Source organism: Electrophorus electricus, chromosome 2 (genome assembly GCF_013358815.1).
Source record: "Electrophorus electricus isolate fEleEle1 chromosome 2, fEleEle1.pri, whole genome shotgun sequence".
NCBI classification, from domain to species: Eukaryota; Metazoa; Chordata; class Actinopteri; order Gymnotiformes; family Gymnotidae; genus Electrophorus; species Electrophorus electricus.
In genome coordinates, this window is record NC_049536.1 from 637395 (window position 1) to 657104 (window position 19710).

At 44.4% G+C, this 19710-nt stretch overlaps 3 protein-coding genes across 6 annotated transcripts; 2 read left to right on the forward strand and 1 right to left on the reverse strand.

Moving 5' to 3' along the window:
• The first annotated feature begins 2850 nt into the window (after positions 1-2850).
• On the forward strand, positions 2851-6716 carry LOC113583837 (E3 ubiquitin-protein ligase RING2-A-like). 3 transcript variants are annotated; one of them, XM_027020413.2, is made up of 7 exons: positions 2851-3022; positions 3389-3515; positions 3800-3960; positions 4198-4413; positions 4637-4945; positions 5452-5674; positions 5874-6716. In XM_027020413.2, exons 2-7 carry the CDS (start codon positions 3438-3440, stop codon positions 6024-6026), a joined length of 1140 nt encoding a protein of 379 aa, XP_026876214.1. In that variant the 5' UTR covers positions 2851-3022; positions 3389-3437; the 3' UTR covers positions 6027-6716. The 3 variants fall into 3 exon arrangements, with proteins under 3 accessions (XP_026876214.1, XP_026876216.1, XP_026876217.1); XM_027020415.2 differs by having other exon boundaries at positions 3435-3515; XM_027020416.2 differs by lacking the exon at positions 3389-3515.
• Positions 6717-6870: 154 nt separating this feature from the next.
• On the reverse strand, positions 6871-10107 carry rps18 (ribosomal protein S18). The gene is made up of 6 exons (XM_027020431.2): positions 10083-10107; positions 9362-9460; positions 9162-9248; positions 8511-8612; positions 7616-7707; positions 6871-6982 (listed from the first exon to the last, which is right to left on the reverse strand). Exons 1-6 carry the CDS (start codon positions 10083-10085, stop codon positions 6907-6909), a joined length of 459 nt encoding a protein of 152 aa, XP_026876232.1. The 5' UTR covers positions 10086-10107; the 3' UTR covers positions 6871-6906.
• Positions 10108-10194: 87 nt separating this feature from the next.
• vps52 (VPS52 subunit of GARP complex) lies at positions 10195-19665 on the forward strand. Of its 2 annotated transcripts, none has more exons than XM_027020406.2 (20): positions 10195-10283; positions 10745-10829; positions 11011-11063; positions 11151-11226; positions 11633-11700; positions 12438-12613; positions 12861-13011; positions 13368-13468; positions 13798-13930; positions 14150-14207; positions 14899-15032; positions 15510-15665; positions 15881-15999; positions 16662-16785; positions 16981-17076; positions 17295-17402; positions 17505-17570; positions 18269-18380; positions 18545-18663; positions 18934-19665. In XM_027020406.2, the coding sequence occupies exons 1-20, from the start codon at positions 10209-10211 to the stop codon at positions 19078-19080; spliced, it is 2157 nt and encodes a 718-aa protein (XP_026876207.2). In that variant the 5' UTR covers positions 10195-10208; the 3' UTR covers positions 19081-19665. The 2 variants fall into 2 exon arrangements, with proteins under 2 accessions (XP_026876207.2, XP_026876208.1); XM_027020407.2 differs by lacking the exon at positions 10195-10283 and adding an exon at positions 10337-10407.
• The last annotated feature ends 45 nt before the right edge of the window (positions 19666-19710 follow it).

Below are 19710 nucleotides of genomic sequence, written 5' to 3' on the forward strand. Positions count from 1 at the left end.
ACTCTCCGTTCAGTGCTATGAAACGCCCTCTTTCTCTTTCTGAACCTGCTGTTATCTGTCCTGAATAAAGCTTACATTAACAGAGAAAGACAACCTTGTTGATTTTATTTCTGTTGAATCAATGTTCAGCTCCTCAGGGCCTGGAGCTTGTATCTGTCTGAGACATAATGGGTATGAGAGAGTGAGTGTCAGAGAGTGTAGGGTTAAAAGAGAGAGAGCATTAGAGAATGTAGGGTTAAGACACAGAAGGAGGGAAACTGCGTGGTTGGGTTTAGCCCAGGGCTTTTGTGGCCCTGAGTTTTTGACATTTGGGGTTAAAATGCTGCTGACCATTGTATCTGTGTTACAGAGAGGGTCAGCCATTTACTCAGACCCCAAAACAGAAATGCTCCTCTCCTCATCTCTCATCTTCTCCTCTCCTCTCCTCTCCTCTCCTCTCCTCTCAGCTTCTCCTCTCCTCTCATCTTCTCCTCTCCTCTCATCTTCTCCTCTCCTCTCCTCTCCTTTCCTCTCATCTTCTCCTCTCCTCTCCTCTCATCTTCTCCTCTCCTCTCCTCTCTTCTGAACCCTGTGCCTGATGGGCCGGAACTGATTGTCCAAACGCAATTCTTGTGCTTGTTCAAAAGCAGGAGTTGTGGATGGACATCATGCTCCTGTCTGTCCCAGCACATCTGTCCGTTCCTGGTCTTCTCACCGCTGGGCCGACTGCTGGTCATCTCTGCTGAGGCCCACACCTGCATGCTGGACTGGGTACTTGGGAATCTATCTGTATGTTTCTCTCTGGTTTCCAGATTGCTTCTTCAGTCACTCTGGACACAGAGTTCAGGGAAACTCATAAGAAAGGGGGGATAGAGGGGAGAGAGAGAGAAAGAGAGAGAGGGATACAGAGAGAGAAAGAGAGAGAGCGCAGGGGAGAAAGCAAGAGGCAGAGAGAGAGAAAGAGACTACAGCAGTCCTGGAGTGTCTCTCTCTATGTTTCAGCCATTTTTGCTTTCAAAGCTTTCTCTCTTTCTAAACACTCCACGACAGAGGGAGAGAATGAATGAATGAATGAATGTGATGTGTGTGTGTGTGTGTGTGTGTGTGTGTGCTTGGTGTGGCTAGGGGTCAGACAAACAGATGAATAGGCAGGAGAAAGACAGCAGATGAGAAGGGAGAAGGCGAGAGGGAAGGCTAGAGGAAAAGAGGAAAAAATATTTGAACTGGAACCCAGCTGGATAGAAAAGCTACAAGAAGGAGTGGAGACAGAGAAAGAAAGTCACAATAAACTTTATTAATCATTTAGAGAGAGAGACAAAGAGAGAGAGAGAGGGGGGGAGAGAGAGAAAGGGAGGAAGAGAGAAAGAGGGACATAGAAGGAGAGAGAGGGGCAGAAAGAGAGGTAGAAGGAGTCAGAGTGAGACAGAGAAGGAAAGAGGGAGAGAGAGATCAAGAGGGACATGGAGCATTAATATGCTAATGGTCTAGGCAAATGTACAGCAGGCCCAGTGACCAGACTAATCACTATAGGACACACACTAAGGTTAATCCTACACACGCACGCACGCACACACACACATGCACGCACGCACGCACACGCACGCGCACACACACACACACACACACACACACACTAAGGTTAATCCTACACACACGCGCACACACACACACAAGCTAATCCTTCACACTCCTCTCTTACTCACACCCATGCACACATACTGAGATGCACGTGTCTGTACGCATGTACACGCACGCACACACACACACTGGATCACAAATATTCATGCACGCGCATGCACACACACTCTGTATGTCAAATTTATCTGAAGACCTTTACAATGCTTGAATACACAAATTAGAAAAAAAAGTGAAATATGCATATGCACAACACACACACACACACACACACACACACACACACTCTCTCTCTCTCTCTCTCTCTCTCTCTCTCTCTCTCTCTCTCTCGGGGATGGCTGATATTTGCTGAAGAGCTCGGCCAGCAGCTGTGAGTCCTGCCACCCCAGCCTCACCAACATCTCAGGTTGACACTTCACGTTATACCCTTTACACTACTTACATATAACAAATTGCAGCTCTTAATAAAGATGTTATAAAGCTTGAATTGGTTGAATTTGTTATTTATTCTGCTACAGCCCACACAGTGACACTGATGTATGGCAGAGACATATTTTACAGGTGTGTTTTGAGGTATTGTTTAAGCTGGATGCAAACATAAATCTCAACATTAGTACAGACTAGCACAAAGCCTGTCCAGCTAGTGTGGGTGTGCTAAGATAATTATTGTTCCCTCTGCCGTTCACATTACAACCCTTTAGGTCTCTTTCCCTCTCTGAGGTCACAACACTGACATTACATTACATTATGACTATACTTACTAGGAAACCAACCATTAGTGATATAATTCCATCATTTATTTGAACCTCCCATACTGTGAGAAACTGGATGAGTTTGGGTACGAGCTGAATTAAAATGTGACACGCTATGAAGTATTTGAGGTCTTGAGTCAGTCTGAAAACACATGACACAACACATTAAAGGGAAGGCGTGCCTGTAGCGTTGGTTATTTCAGTATTATGAGACCTTGATTATGCTTTTCTCATGATTAAAACCTTTCTCTGTCCAGTTGTTTTCGATTAGAACACTTTACCCTATCACAGGGGGCGTCTTTATATATTCCCACTCCACTCTAAGATTTTAAATGAAGAATAAATGATAATCATGTTAAATTTCATGAGGCTGCAGTGGTGGTGTTCGCCTCTGCGAATGTGTTTGCAGTACATTTATTTGGCCACTAGAGGTCGCGCGTGTCCTGGACGCCTCGGAGCTCTGAAGGAAGTCTGAAGGAGGCAACATCCGGTACAGATGCAATTTACATTCAACTGTAATCTCGTTTTCAGTTTTATCACTATTTGGGAACAGCTCTGATGTTGCGGACTGCACAGGGATAAAAACACGTGTGACATGTGCCAGCGGTGTAGAGGAATGATTCGCGCATCTTCACCAGTTGTCTGTCGTGTTTAAGGTGAGAGAATCTGGAGTTAGAAACCCAACTTACCTGACAACTTTGGCAGCTAACTAGCTGAGTAACTGTTGGGATTCTGGAGTAAAAATTACCTTCAAGATAAACAGAACAGCCAGCAAAAGAAAAGGAGCACCTGTAAGGTTTTTGTTTATGTTTGGCGTGTCATTTCTCTTCAAAGCCACAGATGTTTCTACGTTAGCTAAAGAAACCAGAGTGCTCCTTAATGAAACCAGGTCGCGTTTTATTAACGATGATTGTGTTTACACAACGTGACCTGCTCATTAAACGCCCATGAAAGCTTCACACGAGGTACACGAGCCTGCGCATGAGTGGGGCACCTGCACATAACCATAAAATGATCTTTAGGGTGGTCACAACAGACCAGAGCAGTCTGCTGTGGGCCTGTGTGCAGGACATGGCGAAGCCGCTCGGCCTGCAGGTGTGCAGTAAACCATGGGAGCTCAGCCTCTACGAGCTGCACAGGACGCCGCAGGTATGCACCACCGCACGGCACAGAAGGTCATGACCATAGGTAGTGATAGCTTGGTGCAGACCCCTCGGTAAATCCTTGTGCATGCTTGAACTAAGGTCAGTTATATTGTGTACATGCGTAGCCCCTGTATTTACTGAACTGGACATTTACTCCTGTAGCTCAGAGCAGTTTTCAACGTGCTAGTATGGGCCTGGGTCGTGGGTACCTCTGTACTGTCATACTGTCTGTATTAGTTTAACTTTTGTCTTAAGTTGTGCCTCTGGTGTATTCCTCGGCTCCTGTAGGAGGCGATCATGGATGGCACCGAGATCGCAGTGTCTCCCAGAAGCCTCCACAGTGAGTTGATGTGTCCCATCTGTTTGGACATGTTGAAGAACACAATGACTACCAAGGAGTGTCTGCATCGCTTCTGCTCTGAGTGCATCGTCACTGCCCTCCGATCGGGGTGAGCGCGCTCTCTCTCTCTCTCTCTCTCTCTCTGTGAGAGTGTCATGGGTTTGAGTCCCAGGGAGTACCTACTGTCATAATGACAAATATGGGCAAGATGCACTGGAAAAATCTGAATAATAATAAAATCTTAATACTATTTTGACATAATAGTTTAGTAGTTTTGGATGCTGCTGATCCTGAGCAATGTGTTAACAGTGTTATGGCTGTTATTTTTCTTCCCTCTCCTCTCCAGGAATAAGGAGTGCCCCACCTGTAGGAAGAAGTTGGTGTCCAAACGCTCTTTACGCCGTGACCCCAACTTTGACGCGCTCATCTCTAAGATCTATCCGAGCCGGGACGAGTATGAGGCGCACCAGGACCGTGTGCTGGAGCAGCTGAGTCGTCTGCACAACAAAGCTGCACTCAGCTCTAGCATTGAGGAGGGTCTCCGCATGCAGGCTCTGCACAAGTACAGCCCTCTCTACCTGTGTGTGGGTGGGTGGGTGGGTGGGTGGGTGGTATGGCCCCTCTCCTACCTGACACATCAGTGGACTCACCAGAGATGTTGTGATGGTGGCCGTCTGGCTAAAATCATGTGGCTAACAAATTGCTTGAGTAGACATCATCTCACGTCTTCTCCTCTGGCATGTTCAGTGGGAGGTTCAGGCCTTCTCCTCTGGTGTGTTCATCAGGCCGCAGCGTGTGAGGAAACCTCAGCAGGAAAGTGACAACACCACATTCAGCGGCGGAGAGGACAACGGTGACACACGTTCTCATGTCTCCCATGACTCCGCCCCCTCCCACCTTACATCCGCACCCACCGGCCACACCCCTGAAGCCGGGCCCAGCCGAGGCAAGAGGCCACGGGTGTCTGACGAATCAGGACCCGAGGCTGACGGAGACAGCCGGAGACCTCCATGGCAAAGCCCACCTTCTGAGATAGAGCTGGTGTTTCGCCCACACCCCCTGCTGGTCAACCCGCAGCAGTACAGTCAGACCAGGTCAGGGGCTGGAGGGAGTCTGAATGTGGCAGGACTTGCTTTATGATTGTTTGACAGTATATTTAATTTTCAGGTTTGTGGTCTGAAGCTTGGTTTGCTAGATTACAGCTTTACGGCTCTTATAAGCACTCCACATAATAGCTGAGCCCTCTAAGACTTTGGTAGCCAAACAATATTATTGCATTTGATAATGTCAACAACAGAAATCCCATGAGGTGGCTCAGTGTGCCTTAGGACAACGTAAACACATTCGTAAAGCACTTTATATGAACAAATTACATTGTGTAATGTTTATACCATTTAAAATTTTTTTTTTAGTGAATATATCTTATATTTTCAAAAGGGAGTAGAACTTGAACTACACCAGCTTTTACTCACCACAGACATAAATGAACAAAGGAAAATGTGTGTATTATAAACTTGACCCTGACTGCTAGTAGGAGATGAATAAGACATGACACTTTCCAGCTCTTGGTGAGCACACCTGGGTCCTGTCTGGTCCACAGGTACGTGAAGACCACAGCGAATGCCACAGTGGACCACCTGTCCAAATACCTGGCACTGCGCATTGCCCTGGAGGAGCAGGGCGGCGCTCACACTGACGGGCCCCCCGATGTTGACGTACCTACAGGGGCTGAGAGGGGAGAACCAGGCAGCAGCAGCAGTTTGAAGTACATCAGTGAGAAACAGTACACCATCTACATCACCACGGCCGCAGGCCAGTTCTCCGTGAGTCCACACGCATCCGCACATCAGAACTTGGCCCACTTGCGAGCTTTTGCTGTTCCATTACAATAACAAAACCACGTGTTATGTTAACGTTATCGTACTTGCCTTTGTTTTTCAAGGGAAAACTTAAATGCAAAACCTCCTGTGCCTGGCCATGTGTTTTTACGCCCCACTGTTATTGTTTTCCTCACACTCCCAGACACTAAACGGCTCCCTCACACTGGAGTTGGTGAATGAGAAGTATTGGAAGGTGAGCAAACCCCTGGAGCTCTTCTATGCTCCTACCAAAGAGCAGCAGCAACCCTCTCCACAAGTGCACAAAGCCCTGCCCACTGTCCCCACCCAGCTGTGACACACCCCTCAGTGCCCCCACTCTACTCACCCAACAGGTGCACCAAACCCCCCTCACTGGACCCACCCAGCAATGACGCAACCCACAGTCCTCCACCACACAAAGGTGGATCTGACCTTCACCTGAAGACCGGATGTAAATGTCGTGGTTTTTTTTGCAGTTGAGTTTTAGGAAAATCTGATTATGTAAATGTTACAAAAAGACATGAGAACATGACAAGCACAAATACAACCGGAAGCCCAAAAGGGGAGAAAATCCATTGGCCCTCGTCTTCTGGTTATAGGAGGTTCAGACTCACGTCCCCATGTAACTACTTCAGCAAGACCTCCACTGCGCCTCCTTAGGAGCCTGACAGGGATGGACTGAGGCTGAGAGGAGTCGTGTGGGGAGGTGACCAGTCTCCTCCCTGGTCTCACCCCCTCGTTCAATCCTTCTCCCTGCCTGTTTGGACCAGAGGGGAACTGATTTGAGTGGCTGGTAATACCATCCTCCTGCTTCAGCACACCAGTTCATGTCTTCCTTTTTAATGCCACTTTTTGTCCTGTTCTTATACAAATTTTTGTACCTTCTGCCTAATGACTAACATTGCTTTGGTGTTTGGATTCACATATGTGCCAGCAGAAAGGTATTTAAAGCCTAACATCATTCTGTAGCTACATTGGGTATTAAAGGCCTGCCCGTTTCCATTGACATGATTAATTCACAGCAGTATTCACCAAGAAAATCAGAACACCGAGTTGGTTTAGAGCTGAAGGATGTGTACGTAGGCATACTTTGGGTTAAACATCTACAACAGGGAAAAATGATATTCCACATGCAAAGAAGAAAGAAACTGAGCACCAGGTGGTTATGAACAATGTCACTTTATTGAAGGGAGCAATTACTTCTTCTTGGACACACCCACAGTGCGACCACGACGGCCGGTTGTCTTAGTATGCTGACCACGCACACGCAGACTGGAAGACAGAGACAGACAGTCAGTACACATATAGGGAGATGGCTGATGAGTCAAACACCAGTCACACAGAGCCTCTCCACACCAGCACATTTTCTTCTCCATCAGGTCATCCCAACCAGGATCAGATTATTAACCACTTAAACTCTGATCCACACCCTAGAGCAGAATAAACCCAAAGAACTACCAGCATTTAAACCCTACACTTACAGGACACGTCACAGACACTCGTGCAAGATGTATCCATGTTCTATCCTCTCAAACTAGACTTAGTGTCCTTCAATTTTGCAACATGCCTTCTACTATACGTGTGTCATGCCTGCCTACACCCCTGCTACACCAACACTCCAACTCCACCACTGTACATTATGGAGGGCTGGAAGTGTCTTGTCACACTTGATAAGTTAGCTTTGCTTTAAAAACCCAGTCCTGAAGATCATTTGGTGAGGCCGAACTTGACAGCCAAGGGCAAGGCAGACAAGTCTTTTGGCTGGTGTCACCAACTCAGAATCCTTGCGGGACAGTTTAGGGTTGTCCCCAGTCCAAAAGACCCAGCCAGTACTCTTCAGATAAGCAGCAAGTGCTGCACTGGATCAAACAAGACAGTGTCTTCAGCAACAGTCAGGATTCTCACCCCCAGAAGTGCCTGAGACCACGGTGAGCCCTGATCTTCTTCAGCCTCTCCAGGTCTTCTCTCAGTTTGTTATCCAGACCGTTGGCCAGGACCTAACACACATACACACACACGATAGGACCCAAACCAACAGTTGACAATACAGCTCATGCAAAATCACACAACCAGTAGCAGGCCAGACAATGACATTTTAAGTACATTCATCAGTGTACTCATGTACATTAACTGTCATGCAAAAACAAAGCACTATTTTTGGCTGTAGCACAAGTGTAGAATTTACAACTGTAACTGCTGATTTTATAAAAAACATTGTCACATTCCAATACCAGTGCAACACTGAAAACCCAGTAGCACGTCACAGTCCACCACATCACTAAACCTCTCCTCTGCTGGGCCCTTCACAAGGTATCAGGTTCAACAGTGATTCCTCATTAGACTCAGGGGAACTGTGCAGGAATTTTGTAGATTATTGAATACTGGTGCAAGTTTGTTGCTCTACGTCCAGGGCCCATTACCTAACCTCTTTTAGTAAATCCTTAACAGTGAATATTCAAACTTGGTATAAAAACAGGGATGGAATAAGACCATAGCCGAATGAACTACCGAAGAGTGTGAGGCTGGATCAAATTGAAACTGGCCAAATTCTCTGGAAGCCCCACGGACACCAGCAGAACTGTTCGGGATGAACCTGACTTTAGAAGCACTGCAAACAGCAGGAGTAGTTGGCAACTCAGTGGTTAAGGTATTTGACTAGTAATCAGAAGGTTGCCAGTTCAAGCCCCATCACTGTACCCCTGAGCAAGGCCCTTAACCCTCAATTGCTCATGTGTTCAGTTATAGTTGTAAGTCGCTCTGGATCAAAGCATCAGCTAAATGCTGTAAATGATCATCTTACCTGGCTGTACTTGCCATCCTTAATGTCCTTCTGCCTGTTCAAGAACCAGTCAGGGATCTTGTACTGACGAGGGTTCTGCATAATGGTCACTACCCTCTCAACCTGGAGAGCAGAGCACCCAACCGTTAAACACACTGTGCTCTCTTTCTCTCAGGAGAGTCTTAATACTGATATTTGGTATTAAAAATGGACCAAATCAAAAATTCCTGATTACCGAAACAAAAGTTTAAAAAGTAATATACAGGGAAAACTTAAGTTATATGGCTGACTTGCAATATTGATCAAGATTTTGTCATGCTACAAATATGAAAGTACTTCAGAAGAGTAACCATGAGATACTGCATTAAGACTGGATCAAAATGACAACGCAGGACAACAATCAGGTCAAGCACATGCCAACAAGCACCAAAAAATGGTGTCAGTTTCAGGGTAAGTCTAAGACATGCATTGGCTCAATTAATCCGTGCTCTCATGTGCAACACCTGGACAATCATCCTTGGTGTTGATGGCTAGTAAGCAAATTCCCTCCTACCCTCTCAGGCCACCATTACTGCCTAAACCAGCTTACATCCTCCACAGGACCCCAACAATAGTTATACCAGTGTACAATGCAGCTCAGCCTCGCTGCATGAGGCTTAAATGAGGTTTTACCTCATCCTCGGTGAGTTCCCCAGCCCTCTTGTTCAGGTCGATGTCTGCCTTTCTCAGGACGACATGTGCATATCGCCGGCCAACACCCTGCAAAACACACACGGTCAGCACCAGCCAGGTGTGCGTTTTTCTCACTTCAATGGACTCAACACACATATTGAGCTGGTGGTGAATGAACTTTGAGTGCAACTACAGCTCACCTTGATGGCAGTGATGGCAAACGCTATCTTCCTCCTACCGTCAATGTTCGTGTTGAGAACACGAAGGATGTGCTGGAACTTCTCCGGAATGACAAGAGACTGCACAGAAACAAAGCATATGCCTCTTAAGTTTGTGAACTCGTCTACCTACACACCAGAGCAAGATCAAACAATGTACACCATATAGTAACCTGGTTTGGTGGACTGAAGGACACCAAAAACGGCAGCTCTGTATATTTCAAACGAAAGATTTCTGTGCATTTCAAGCTCTTTAGAGGCTACGTCCAGACAGCAGCCGCTGCCCTGGGTACTGTGGCGCTCATCTTGCAACTTAAGTTAAATTGGTGAATAACTTTAGCGGCCATCAACACACGAGACGCACAGATGAGACAAGGCTCTTTAGCTAGTCAGCTTTTCCTGATAAAGAAGCTAGCCATGAGACTAAAGCGTTTAAGTGGCAAAAAGCAAACCCAGAAACATTTTGATTTCTTAACATGCTGCTTTTTGGTGAAATACAAATTAAACGTGAATACAGAACACTCGAGTCGCGGCTCATTTACAATAGTCTCGTTGATCGTTTATTTGGTCATAATACTTGCAAATCGTGTGCACATAAAATATTTATCCAACAATTATGCATTCCCAATTAATATACGACGCTTACCAAAGGCGATGTTAAAGGATTTTTCTAAACACTTCTACGGATCAATTTCACACTCACCATCTTGGGAGCAGTTCAGCGAAAAGAGGAAGTGGAGGGGTTCTCGCGATACTTTCAGCGCGCGTTCACAGGAAGTGGTTCCGTCGCACTATAAAAGTTGTGCTGACAGTCCTTACAAAGCTGTAGATGGTGGGCCTTTTAAATACGGCAAATATGGGCAAATTCAGATGGAATAGTTGCGCAGTTTTTGTAATTTCTGAAGTATGTTTATTTTGAAATGTGTACATAACTATGTGTCGCATGTTTTAAAATAGACAAACGTCTCGGTTTCTTCGCAATGGCGGCGCCTGATATAAACACAGCTGTGGCCTATTTACAGGACGAGGTATAAGCAATTACTTAAAATCATATAAATCTAAAAACAAAAATGTATGTCTTGTGACGTATGGTAACCTGACTAAACATTGGGATATATAGCGGTTGGCTAGCTACACAGTTCTGTGTACTGACATGGTTAGCAGATAGATAGCTAGCTAGTTAGTTATCTTAGCTTAGCTAAATCGATGGGAACAGACTGACGTCTGTCTTTACACATTTACTACACACCGTCAGCCCTCCAAAGCCATGAAGTATTTTATGTGCTCATTTAGCGTTTATAACTCGTGAACCGATACTGACTCTGACGCTCGTGCCTTTGACCCTTTGACCTGATTCATCCACAGAAGAGTGATGCTGAGGTCGGGCCTGCGCTGATTCTGGGCGATCTGGATCTAACTACTGACGAGTTCATTTTGGATGAGGTGGACAGTAAGTTTTGTATACCTTGCTGTGCCTTGTATGCACTTTGTTAGCTAGCTGGGTGTGTGTGTGTGTGTGTGTGTGTGTGTGTGTGTGTGTGTGTATATATATATATATATATATATATATATATATATATATTAAAAAAAATAATAAGATTGTTGGTTGTACTCTGCCTGTCTCTCATTAGTCCATATTCAAGCCAACCTAGAAGATGAGCTGGTTAAGGAGGCTCTGAAAACGGTGAGATTGTGACCCTTTGGTAAAAATGTTATTTTAATCATCGAGTCCTTGGGCTGGTTTACTGAAGGTCTGTATTTCCTTGCCTAGGGTGTTGACCTGCGGCAGTACTCCAAACAAGTGGAAACTGAACTGCAACATATTGAACAGACCTCAATCAAAGACTGTATCCCTTGAATCGACTTACTTAAACAGCCTTCCGTCCAGTTGTGACCTTTTGGTGAGCACCAGGTTGAACTCGGTGACTGTTTCTGCAGGAGATGGCAGGTGTTCTTAAAGTTTACATATTTTAGATTTTTGAAGGAGCTCTAAAGCAGTGATTACCAATTACCCCTGTAGTAACTCTAATGATAGTAATAACTGCATTAACATTGCAATGACTGTATTAACATCTAAACTGGAGAATAATTAATACTCGGTGAACCTAATCCAGAAGTTGTGGATTGGGGTCGGAGCGGAACTGCACAACAGTGGTGGTTTGTACACCCCGATTATATATTATGCTAATATTATCTGGTGAAAAACTGTAAAAATTCCTTCACTGCCAAACTCCTTGACCACAAACTGTACAGATATCAAGGAGAGTCAGAATATCGCATCACTGCATAACCAGATAACAGCCTGTGACTCCATACTGGAGGTGAGTTAATGCACTTCAAAATAAGAGACTCTCAAACCACAACTCAACTGAACTTTACATTTCATACTTCTGACTTGTGAACTGTATGGCAGCAATAGGAAACATGTATTTTGTGTGTATTAGTAAGTATTCACTATCTCCCTCAGCTGGAAGCCCATCTGGTCATTCCATAATATTTATTAGATTTACGTTTACTATAATGTGAACGGAACTTCCGGGTTGTGCCAGGAGAGGGCAGTGTGTCTGGTCTTGTTAACTGACAGGCCAGACTGACAAACTTGATGTAAAAACCGTGATGGAACAAAATATTGATTTTATCTTTTGTGTAAAATATTTCAGTAATATTCTGATCAGTTATAATGCTGTATAATGTATTTCTTTTTTTTTAAACATTACTTTGCATCCAATTTTTACTCAACATTTTCAGCAAAAAAGGATCGACACTGACAATTTTGACTGTTCTAATGTACATCAAACTCCAGCGTCCTTAATGGTGATGAGGCCCAGGGACCTAACCATGATCTGTATATCTTGTTTGCTTTACGTCTGCTCTTTAGTGTTTCTCCTGCTCTGACACATCTGGTTATGAAAAGTTTGACATTTGGCTCACAGGCTGAATCTTGAATCCAGTGTGTTGGAGCAGAGAAGGCTGAGCAGATCAGGGCTGTGTCAGTCATGCAACTGTGACGGGTCTGTCAGATTGATTCTAAGGCTCTCTCTCTCTCTCTCTCTCAAAGCGTATCGAGGGCATGCTGAGTGGTTTCCAAAGCGATCTCTCCTCCATTAGCAGTGAGATTCAGACTCTACAGCAGCAGTCGGTCAGCATGAGTCTGCGTCTGAAGAACCGACAGGCTGTGCGCAGTCAGCTCAGCCAGCTGGTGGATGAGCTGGTTGTGCCCAGCATCATGATTTCGTAAGCGTGTGTGCATGCGCTGGCCATACCTACCACCATGACCTCATAAGATTGTGTTTGAGTGAGTGAGAGAAAAGCAGAAAGATGAAATGTGGGGGAGAAGTGAAGTTTTACTCTCTATGGTTGTATGATGTCATTCAGTAGCAACTTATTAAAAAGTATTTTTAGCATGTGCACAGTATGACAGTCATGGTATAAGGTATGATGACGTCATGGTAGAAGCTCATGTCGATGTGTCTGTCTATAGCGTGATTCTCGACAGTACCGTAACTGAGCAGGACTTTCTGGAACAGTTGCATGAGCTAAACAATAAGATCAACTTTGCTAAGGAGCTGAGCTTCAGGGAGACGCTCGCCTGTGCAGACATACAGGACATCGTCGACCGCCTCAAAATCAAGGTGACTGAGCACAGCAGGCCTGCAGGACTGACACTCTTGGCCTAAGATGCACATACATGCACGCATGCATGCATACATACATGGGCGTCTACTGGGATTGACTGATTGATGGATTCATTAATTCATTGTAGGATTGAAAAGTAATTTGGTTAAATTACTATACAGGTAACTTAATTATGGTGTACCCCCTCTACTATTATTTATAATTCTTGACAAACATGCATTTACATTTATGGAAAACACCTTCTTCTTCTTCTTCTTCTTCTTCTTCTTTTTTTTTTTTTTTTTTTTTTTTTTTAATAATTTTAAAAATAAATTTAAGTTAGTGAGTGTTTTGCTGTATGTCTGTTTCACAGGCTGTGAGTAAGATCCGTGAGTTTATACTGCAGAAGATCTACTCATTCAGGAAGCCCATGACCAACTACCAAATCCCCCAGAACACACTACTCAAATACAGGTATCCAAAACACACACACACACACATCCTCTCATTGTACCATGTTGACCTCCACTCCCACTTTACTTTGTCTGGTCTAGTCACTTCCACTCCAGGTTCTGATTACACGTGCACATTAAAAACCCTGTAGTATCATTTAGCCCTTTCCTCAGACCTTTTCCTAGACCTTCATGTTGATGGCAGATGCCAACAGAAAATGTGAAATTAAATTTATATTAGAAACCTATTCAAAAATTTGCTCAATTTTAGAACAGTGTGAGTCCCATTATGGGAAGGTCATTGTGATGTATTAGTACGAGATGGCTGATTTCCACTCCTGTTCTATATAGGTTCTTCTACCAGTTCCTGTTGGCCAATGAAAGGACGGTCGCCAAGGAGATCAGGGATGAGTACGTGGACACAATGAGTAAGATCTACTACAGCTACTTTAAATCTTACAGCGGACGACTCCTCAAAGTGCAGGTGAGTGAGAGGACCCCAGCATCCCTTAGGACCTTGTTGTTGTATCTGTTGTGTGCCAGTATAAATCGGGTACACGCACAGGTCAAGGCCAGTTTTGATCTGTCTTGTGTTGTCAGGGGGTCTGTCTGTGAGATGCTTTAATCTGTGCCTTTCTACTTATTTAGGGTCTGTCTTGGACTTTAATCTGTGCACCAATTGGTCTCTTGGTCCTGTTCACAGTATGAAGATGTAGCTGACAAAGATGACCTGATGGGTGTGGAAGACACGGCCAAGAAAGATATCCTTTACCACCACACTTGAGCTCTCGGGGAAGACTGCTTCACATGTGATCGTACAGACCTCGTTACACTGTGCACCTCCGGAGTAGATGTTCTCATGGTCACCGTTTACTGGGGGGGGGGTAATAATAATAAATTTTTTTGTGTGTGTGTGTGTGTGTGTGTGTGTGTGTGGCAACTTGAACCAGCAACCTTCCAATCACAAGTCGGGCTAAGGGATGCACTGAACTCATCACAGATTGCATAAGATGGTTTCAGCTGAAAAGATAAAACGCATGTAATTTGAGGTAAAACTTCAAGCATATAAGGGCAATCTATTTTACAGATTGCAGTGGGCTGTACAAGCAGTGATGTCATTACTGAACAAAAGTCTTGGGCACCATATAAGTGTGCTGAAAGCTGTGCACCAGAGCCAGAAATATGTATTTTTTTTAAACTAGTGTAGCTGGTAAAGTCTTGTTCGGCAGGTTTTGTTTTGCCCCGTCTAGGTGACCAGCTTGATGACTGTGGGATCTGTATGAGGACAGATGTGGGCGTTGATTCTCTCTCTTTTTACATGAGACTTTTGCAGAGTACATGTGGTTGGGTTCAGTACAGGGTAACAGTAATGTAACGTTGAGTGTGAGTATTAATAATAATATTATTATTATTATTATTATTAGTGGTAGTTGTTCCTTGACCACAGAGCAGGGTTCTTCTCCAAGCCGTCTCTGAAGAGCAGGAACACCATTTTCACCCTTGGCCAGCGGGGGGCAGTGCTGAGCCCTGCAGAGCTGGAGGGCCCCATTCTCATTCCGCACGCTGCTCAGCGGGGCGACTGCAGGGTGAGACTGAGACACACGCTTTCTCTCTCTCGCTCTCTAGCTGGGTGCACAAGGCCCTAGACCAGTCCTCTGCCACCAGCCGGGGTTGGGACGTGTACCAGTGGACACACGTGGAGAAGTCCTGGTTGTTTGAAAAGTCTAGTCACATGACCTTTTTATTAGTCATGCACCATTATGAAAATTACTCTCCAGTGCCAGCAGCGTATAGTGGTCAGTGTTTTGTGCTTTTGATGCTGAAAAACAATTTCCATTATCTCGTTTCTTTCCATCACTCCAGAGTAAAGTGTGTGTTTGTGTAGCCTGTGCCTGAAGCGTCTGACCTGAAACGATCAGCGCTGACAGCTGCAGATGTTCTGAACTGGCAGCACTGGGCAAATTCTAAGCAAATCTTGTGGAATTTTTTGCTTTATTGGCCAGTACAGATTATTGGTAGGAACATTTATACTGAAACACTCTCCATTTCTCTCTCCTCCCCAGTACCCATATGAGACACTCTTCCGTAGCCAGCACTATGCATTGTTGGATAATGGATGCCGGGAGTTCCTCTTCCTGTCAGATTTCTTCATGGTGGCGGGAAATTCGGCTCTGGACCTGTTCAACAGCGTAATGGGCAAAACCCTCAGCATGTTCCTGGTGCGTGTCCTGGTTTGTTTCCCACTTTATTCTCAAAGGACGCTGACCAGCAGGTGGCATTATTTAACCAAAAATTAAGCCAGTTCGAAGCCACCTGCTAACACTCCACCTATGTGGCAGGTACAGCAAGCTCATGAAGCCAAGTACCCTGTGAGTGAAGCTGGCAGTGCTTTTTCCAGATACTAAGACACACACTCTCTCTCTCACCCCCACAGAAAAACATGTCCACCTATGTGTCAGACTGTTACGACAGTATTGCTGTGTTTCTGTGTATTCATATTATCCTCCGCTTCAAAGCCATCACAGCCAAGAGGAACGTCCCTGCTCTAGACAGGTAAGACACACACAGACAGTCAGGAGAACTCCCTGATAAATACATGCATAGTAATCACATGCAGACCAGAACTATTTCGGACTGATTACGTGATGTGAACTGTTTGGGATTTGATTTTGTTTATTTTTGTGATTCATCACACGTCTATTTAAGAGAAAAGTCAATGTCCTTCCGTACCATATTGGATATTTTTTAATGAATTCCTCCAATTGTTTGTCAGATTTCTTTATTCATATTCAGTGATTATATAAAGAAATATTTGTGCTCCAGAAACCCATTAAAACAGCTAAGGAAATAATTGAAACTGACACATCTCAATTTGACCCTGAGAGGTAAAGTACTGAGCTATCATATTAAATGTTGACTATGACAAAACCATGCAAACCTCCTAAAGTGCATATTTGTTGCTCAGTAGTTTCAATTCTCAGAAAACAGAATCTTAACCCCCAAATGCTTTGTAATGTTTGATTTGTATCCAAATTGTTTTCTCTCAAGTTCTAGAAGTTGTTATCGGAACCGCTTTATATCTGAGCACTGTTGTATCTGAGTAAAAAGTACATGGCTCAGATTGCCTTGTGATCACTTTTTGCTTATTGTTGATTCTGGTGCTATCTTGCTGCTTTTTAGATGTCGGTTCTACCTTTGACTGTGCGTGTGTCTAGGTATTGGGAGGCCGTTTTGGAGATGTTGTGGCCGAGGTTTGAGCTCATTCTAGAAATGAACATCCAAAGTATCCGTAACACAGACCCTCAAAAACTGGGAGTGTTGGACACAAGGCCACACTATGTATGCACGCACACGCACATACATACATATACTTTCTCACATGTTCGTGCAGGCTAAACCCTCCAAAATAGATCTTATCATTAAAATAGGAACCCTCTCAAATCAGATGGGATTTCCTTACACAAACTGAAAGTGCAGTGATTTCATCAGATTAGTCTGCAAGTGTAATGACTGTACTCTTCATATCTTCTGTAGATTACACGTCGCTATGCTGAATTCTGCTCTGCCATAGTCAGTATAAATCAGACGTTTCCCAACGAGAGGACCAATGCCCTACTGGGACAGTTACAGGTACATGGATTTGTTATATTGACCCCTCTATTAGCTGGATTGGTGGTCAGCATGTTTAGCTCTCAGAACTAGGGTCTTAAATTCAACTTCCTGTCTGAATGGAGTTTCCTCTGGGGTCAGTTGTTTCTTCCCACAGTCCAAAAACATGGAGGTTGAGTGAGCTCTCCTGGTGAATGTATACATTGGGGGGGTGTGTGTGTGTGTGTGTGTGTGTGTAGATTGAGGTGGAGAACTTTGTGTTGAGGATGGCTGCTGAATTTCCTTCTAGACGTGATCAACTCATCTTCCTCATCAACAACTACGATATGATGCTGGGTGTACTTATGGTGGGTCACGGACACAAGCACCTTGTGTGGGTTTTTTTTTTTTTTTTGTTTTGTTTTTTTTTGTGTGTATGTGTGTGTAATGCTGTGTCCTCTGTGGTGCAGGAAAGGGCATCTGATGACAGTAAAGAGGTTGAAGGATTCCAGCAGCTCCTCCTGGCAAGAACACAGGTAAACGCACCCAGAAACTTATGGGAAATGGAGTTTCAAGGACCTAACACAATAATAATGTAATCAGACACACATGAGGGTAGAGATGGTTTCAGAATGGAATTTAAAATGCGCCTGTTTTCAGCACCTTTGAGATCTTCTGTGTTACAACTACGGCAAGCACAGTAGCTGAGAGTTTGAATTCTGGGTATTAATTCATGATGAGTTCCAACTGATCTAAAACACTGTTCAGCTTGTGGTGGTGTTGCGTGGCACAGATGTGTTTTTAGATATTTGGGTCCTCTGCCATGATTGAATGATTTATACACAAGTAGGAATACTTCTGAAATCAGTCCTTTGGCTAACGGGGAGCTGTGATGAGGACCTGGGAGTTGGGCTCGTCTGGTCTTGTTCTGTCAAACATTCTCTTTGCGAAGGGTGGCCAGGAACCTGAGACCTGAGGCTGTCAAGCCTGCTAAAAATGAGGCCATGGATAAGTTTAGCTTTTATCTGGACTCAAAATCTCTAAATGTGGCTGTATGAGGCTTGAAGGTTAAACAGTGAATGTAGACCACAAAGCTGCTTTAAGACGGCATTTATTATTAAACATAAATGTAAACCTCTACATGGTTGGTGTGTTCTGTCATGTCATCTGCTTTGCATGCTTTGACAGGAATGACTCACCTAAGAAATGCACCATCCTTGTGTGTCATTCTCAGGAGTTTATTGAGGAGATCCTGGCCCCTCCATTTGGAGGGATGATCTCGTTTGTGAAGGAGAGCGAGGCGCTGATGGAGAAAGGGCAGCTCGACAAACTGAAGAATGATGAGGGTAAGAGAGAGCGGACAAGGATATTTCACGCTGAATCATCGTATTTGTTGAAATTGCACGCCTAACTCTGAAGCAAGAGTACACTAGTAAACAAACATTAGATTGTGTTTATGAGCAGTTATAGAATGCATTTCTAAGAATGTTCAACCCCTCTCCTGTGTTAGTGCGCATTACCCAGCTGGTGAGGGGCTTTTCCAGCACCTGGAAGCAGTCGGTGGAAGCTCTGAGTCAGGATGTCATGCGTTCCTTCACCAACTTCAAAAACGGCACCAGTATCATCCAGGTTGACTCAGAACCCCCCTCCTGTATTACTTTCTCATTCTTTCTTGCCAAGTCTCATTCTCTTTTCCTTTTCCTTTTTTTTTCTCTCTCATTTCTGTACGTTTTGTTTTTCTTTCGGTAACTTTGTGCCTCTCTTGTAGACTTCTTTCTTCAGAGTAGTTCTTTGTTAATCCTTCTTTAGAATGTTCAAGATTTGACATTTTGCGCAAACATGAGAGGGAGGAAAAAAATGTACTCACTAATTTCAGAATTCTTGTCCTGTATCCACCAGGGGGCGCTCACACAACTCATCCAGTACTACCATGGCTTCCATAAAATCCTTTCCCAGCCGACCTTCCGCAGCCTGGCTGCACGCTCTGAGCTCATCAACCTGCATCACCTCATGGTGGAGGTGAAGAAACACAAACCCAACTTCTAAAAGCCCATCAGGAAAATCGATACGCAACAAGTATGTGGGGGAAGGAAGAGAAGGGCAGAAAGAACGTTCTAGCAATCTCTAGGAGCTGAGCATTCTCCTACTAATGTGTTCTGTCATTGTGACGTGACTGACCTTTCCATTCCAAAATACAACAGACCATCTTGTCTTGGGCAGGAGACCCCTGACCAAAAACCACAATTGTTAATACTGCCCAGGCTTTTTTTTTTTTTTTTTTTTTTTTTAAAAGAAAAAAGTGACCATGGTGTGAAATGTATTTCCTCTTGTGTGCACGTCTTGCAGTCTGTGTTGTGAATCTGCTGACTGGATGGTGATCTACAGGGTCTAAATATAAAGGGTTTAGTGATAGTGCAAATTGGAGCCTAGGGTTAGTCTGGAATGGAACAAAGCATTAACTGAAAGTTTAGTGAAGTCTATGTATTCGTGATCTGTAGTCTCACTAGAGGGTGCAGTAACTATTATGTCTGCAGTTGTGACTCCTCGCTCATGTTTACAGTGTGTGGCAGGAAGCTTTAATCGGCTGGGAGCAATAAACACTGTCTGCTCATCGGAAGGTGGCTCAACTGATGCATGTAGTCTGAACAGAGTCTTTCTTCAACCCTTTGCAGTGCT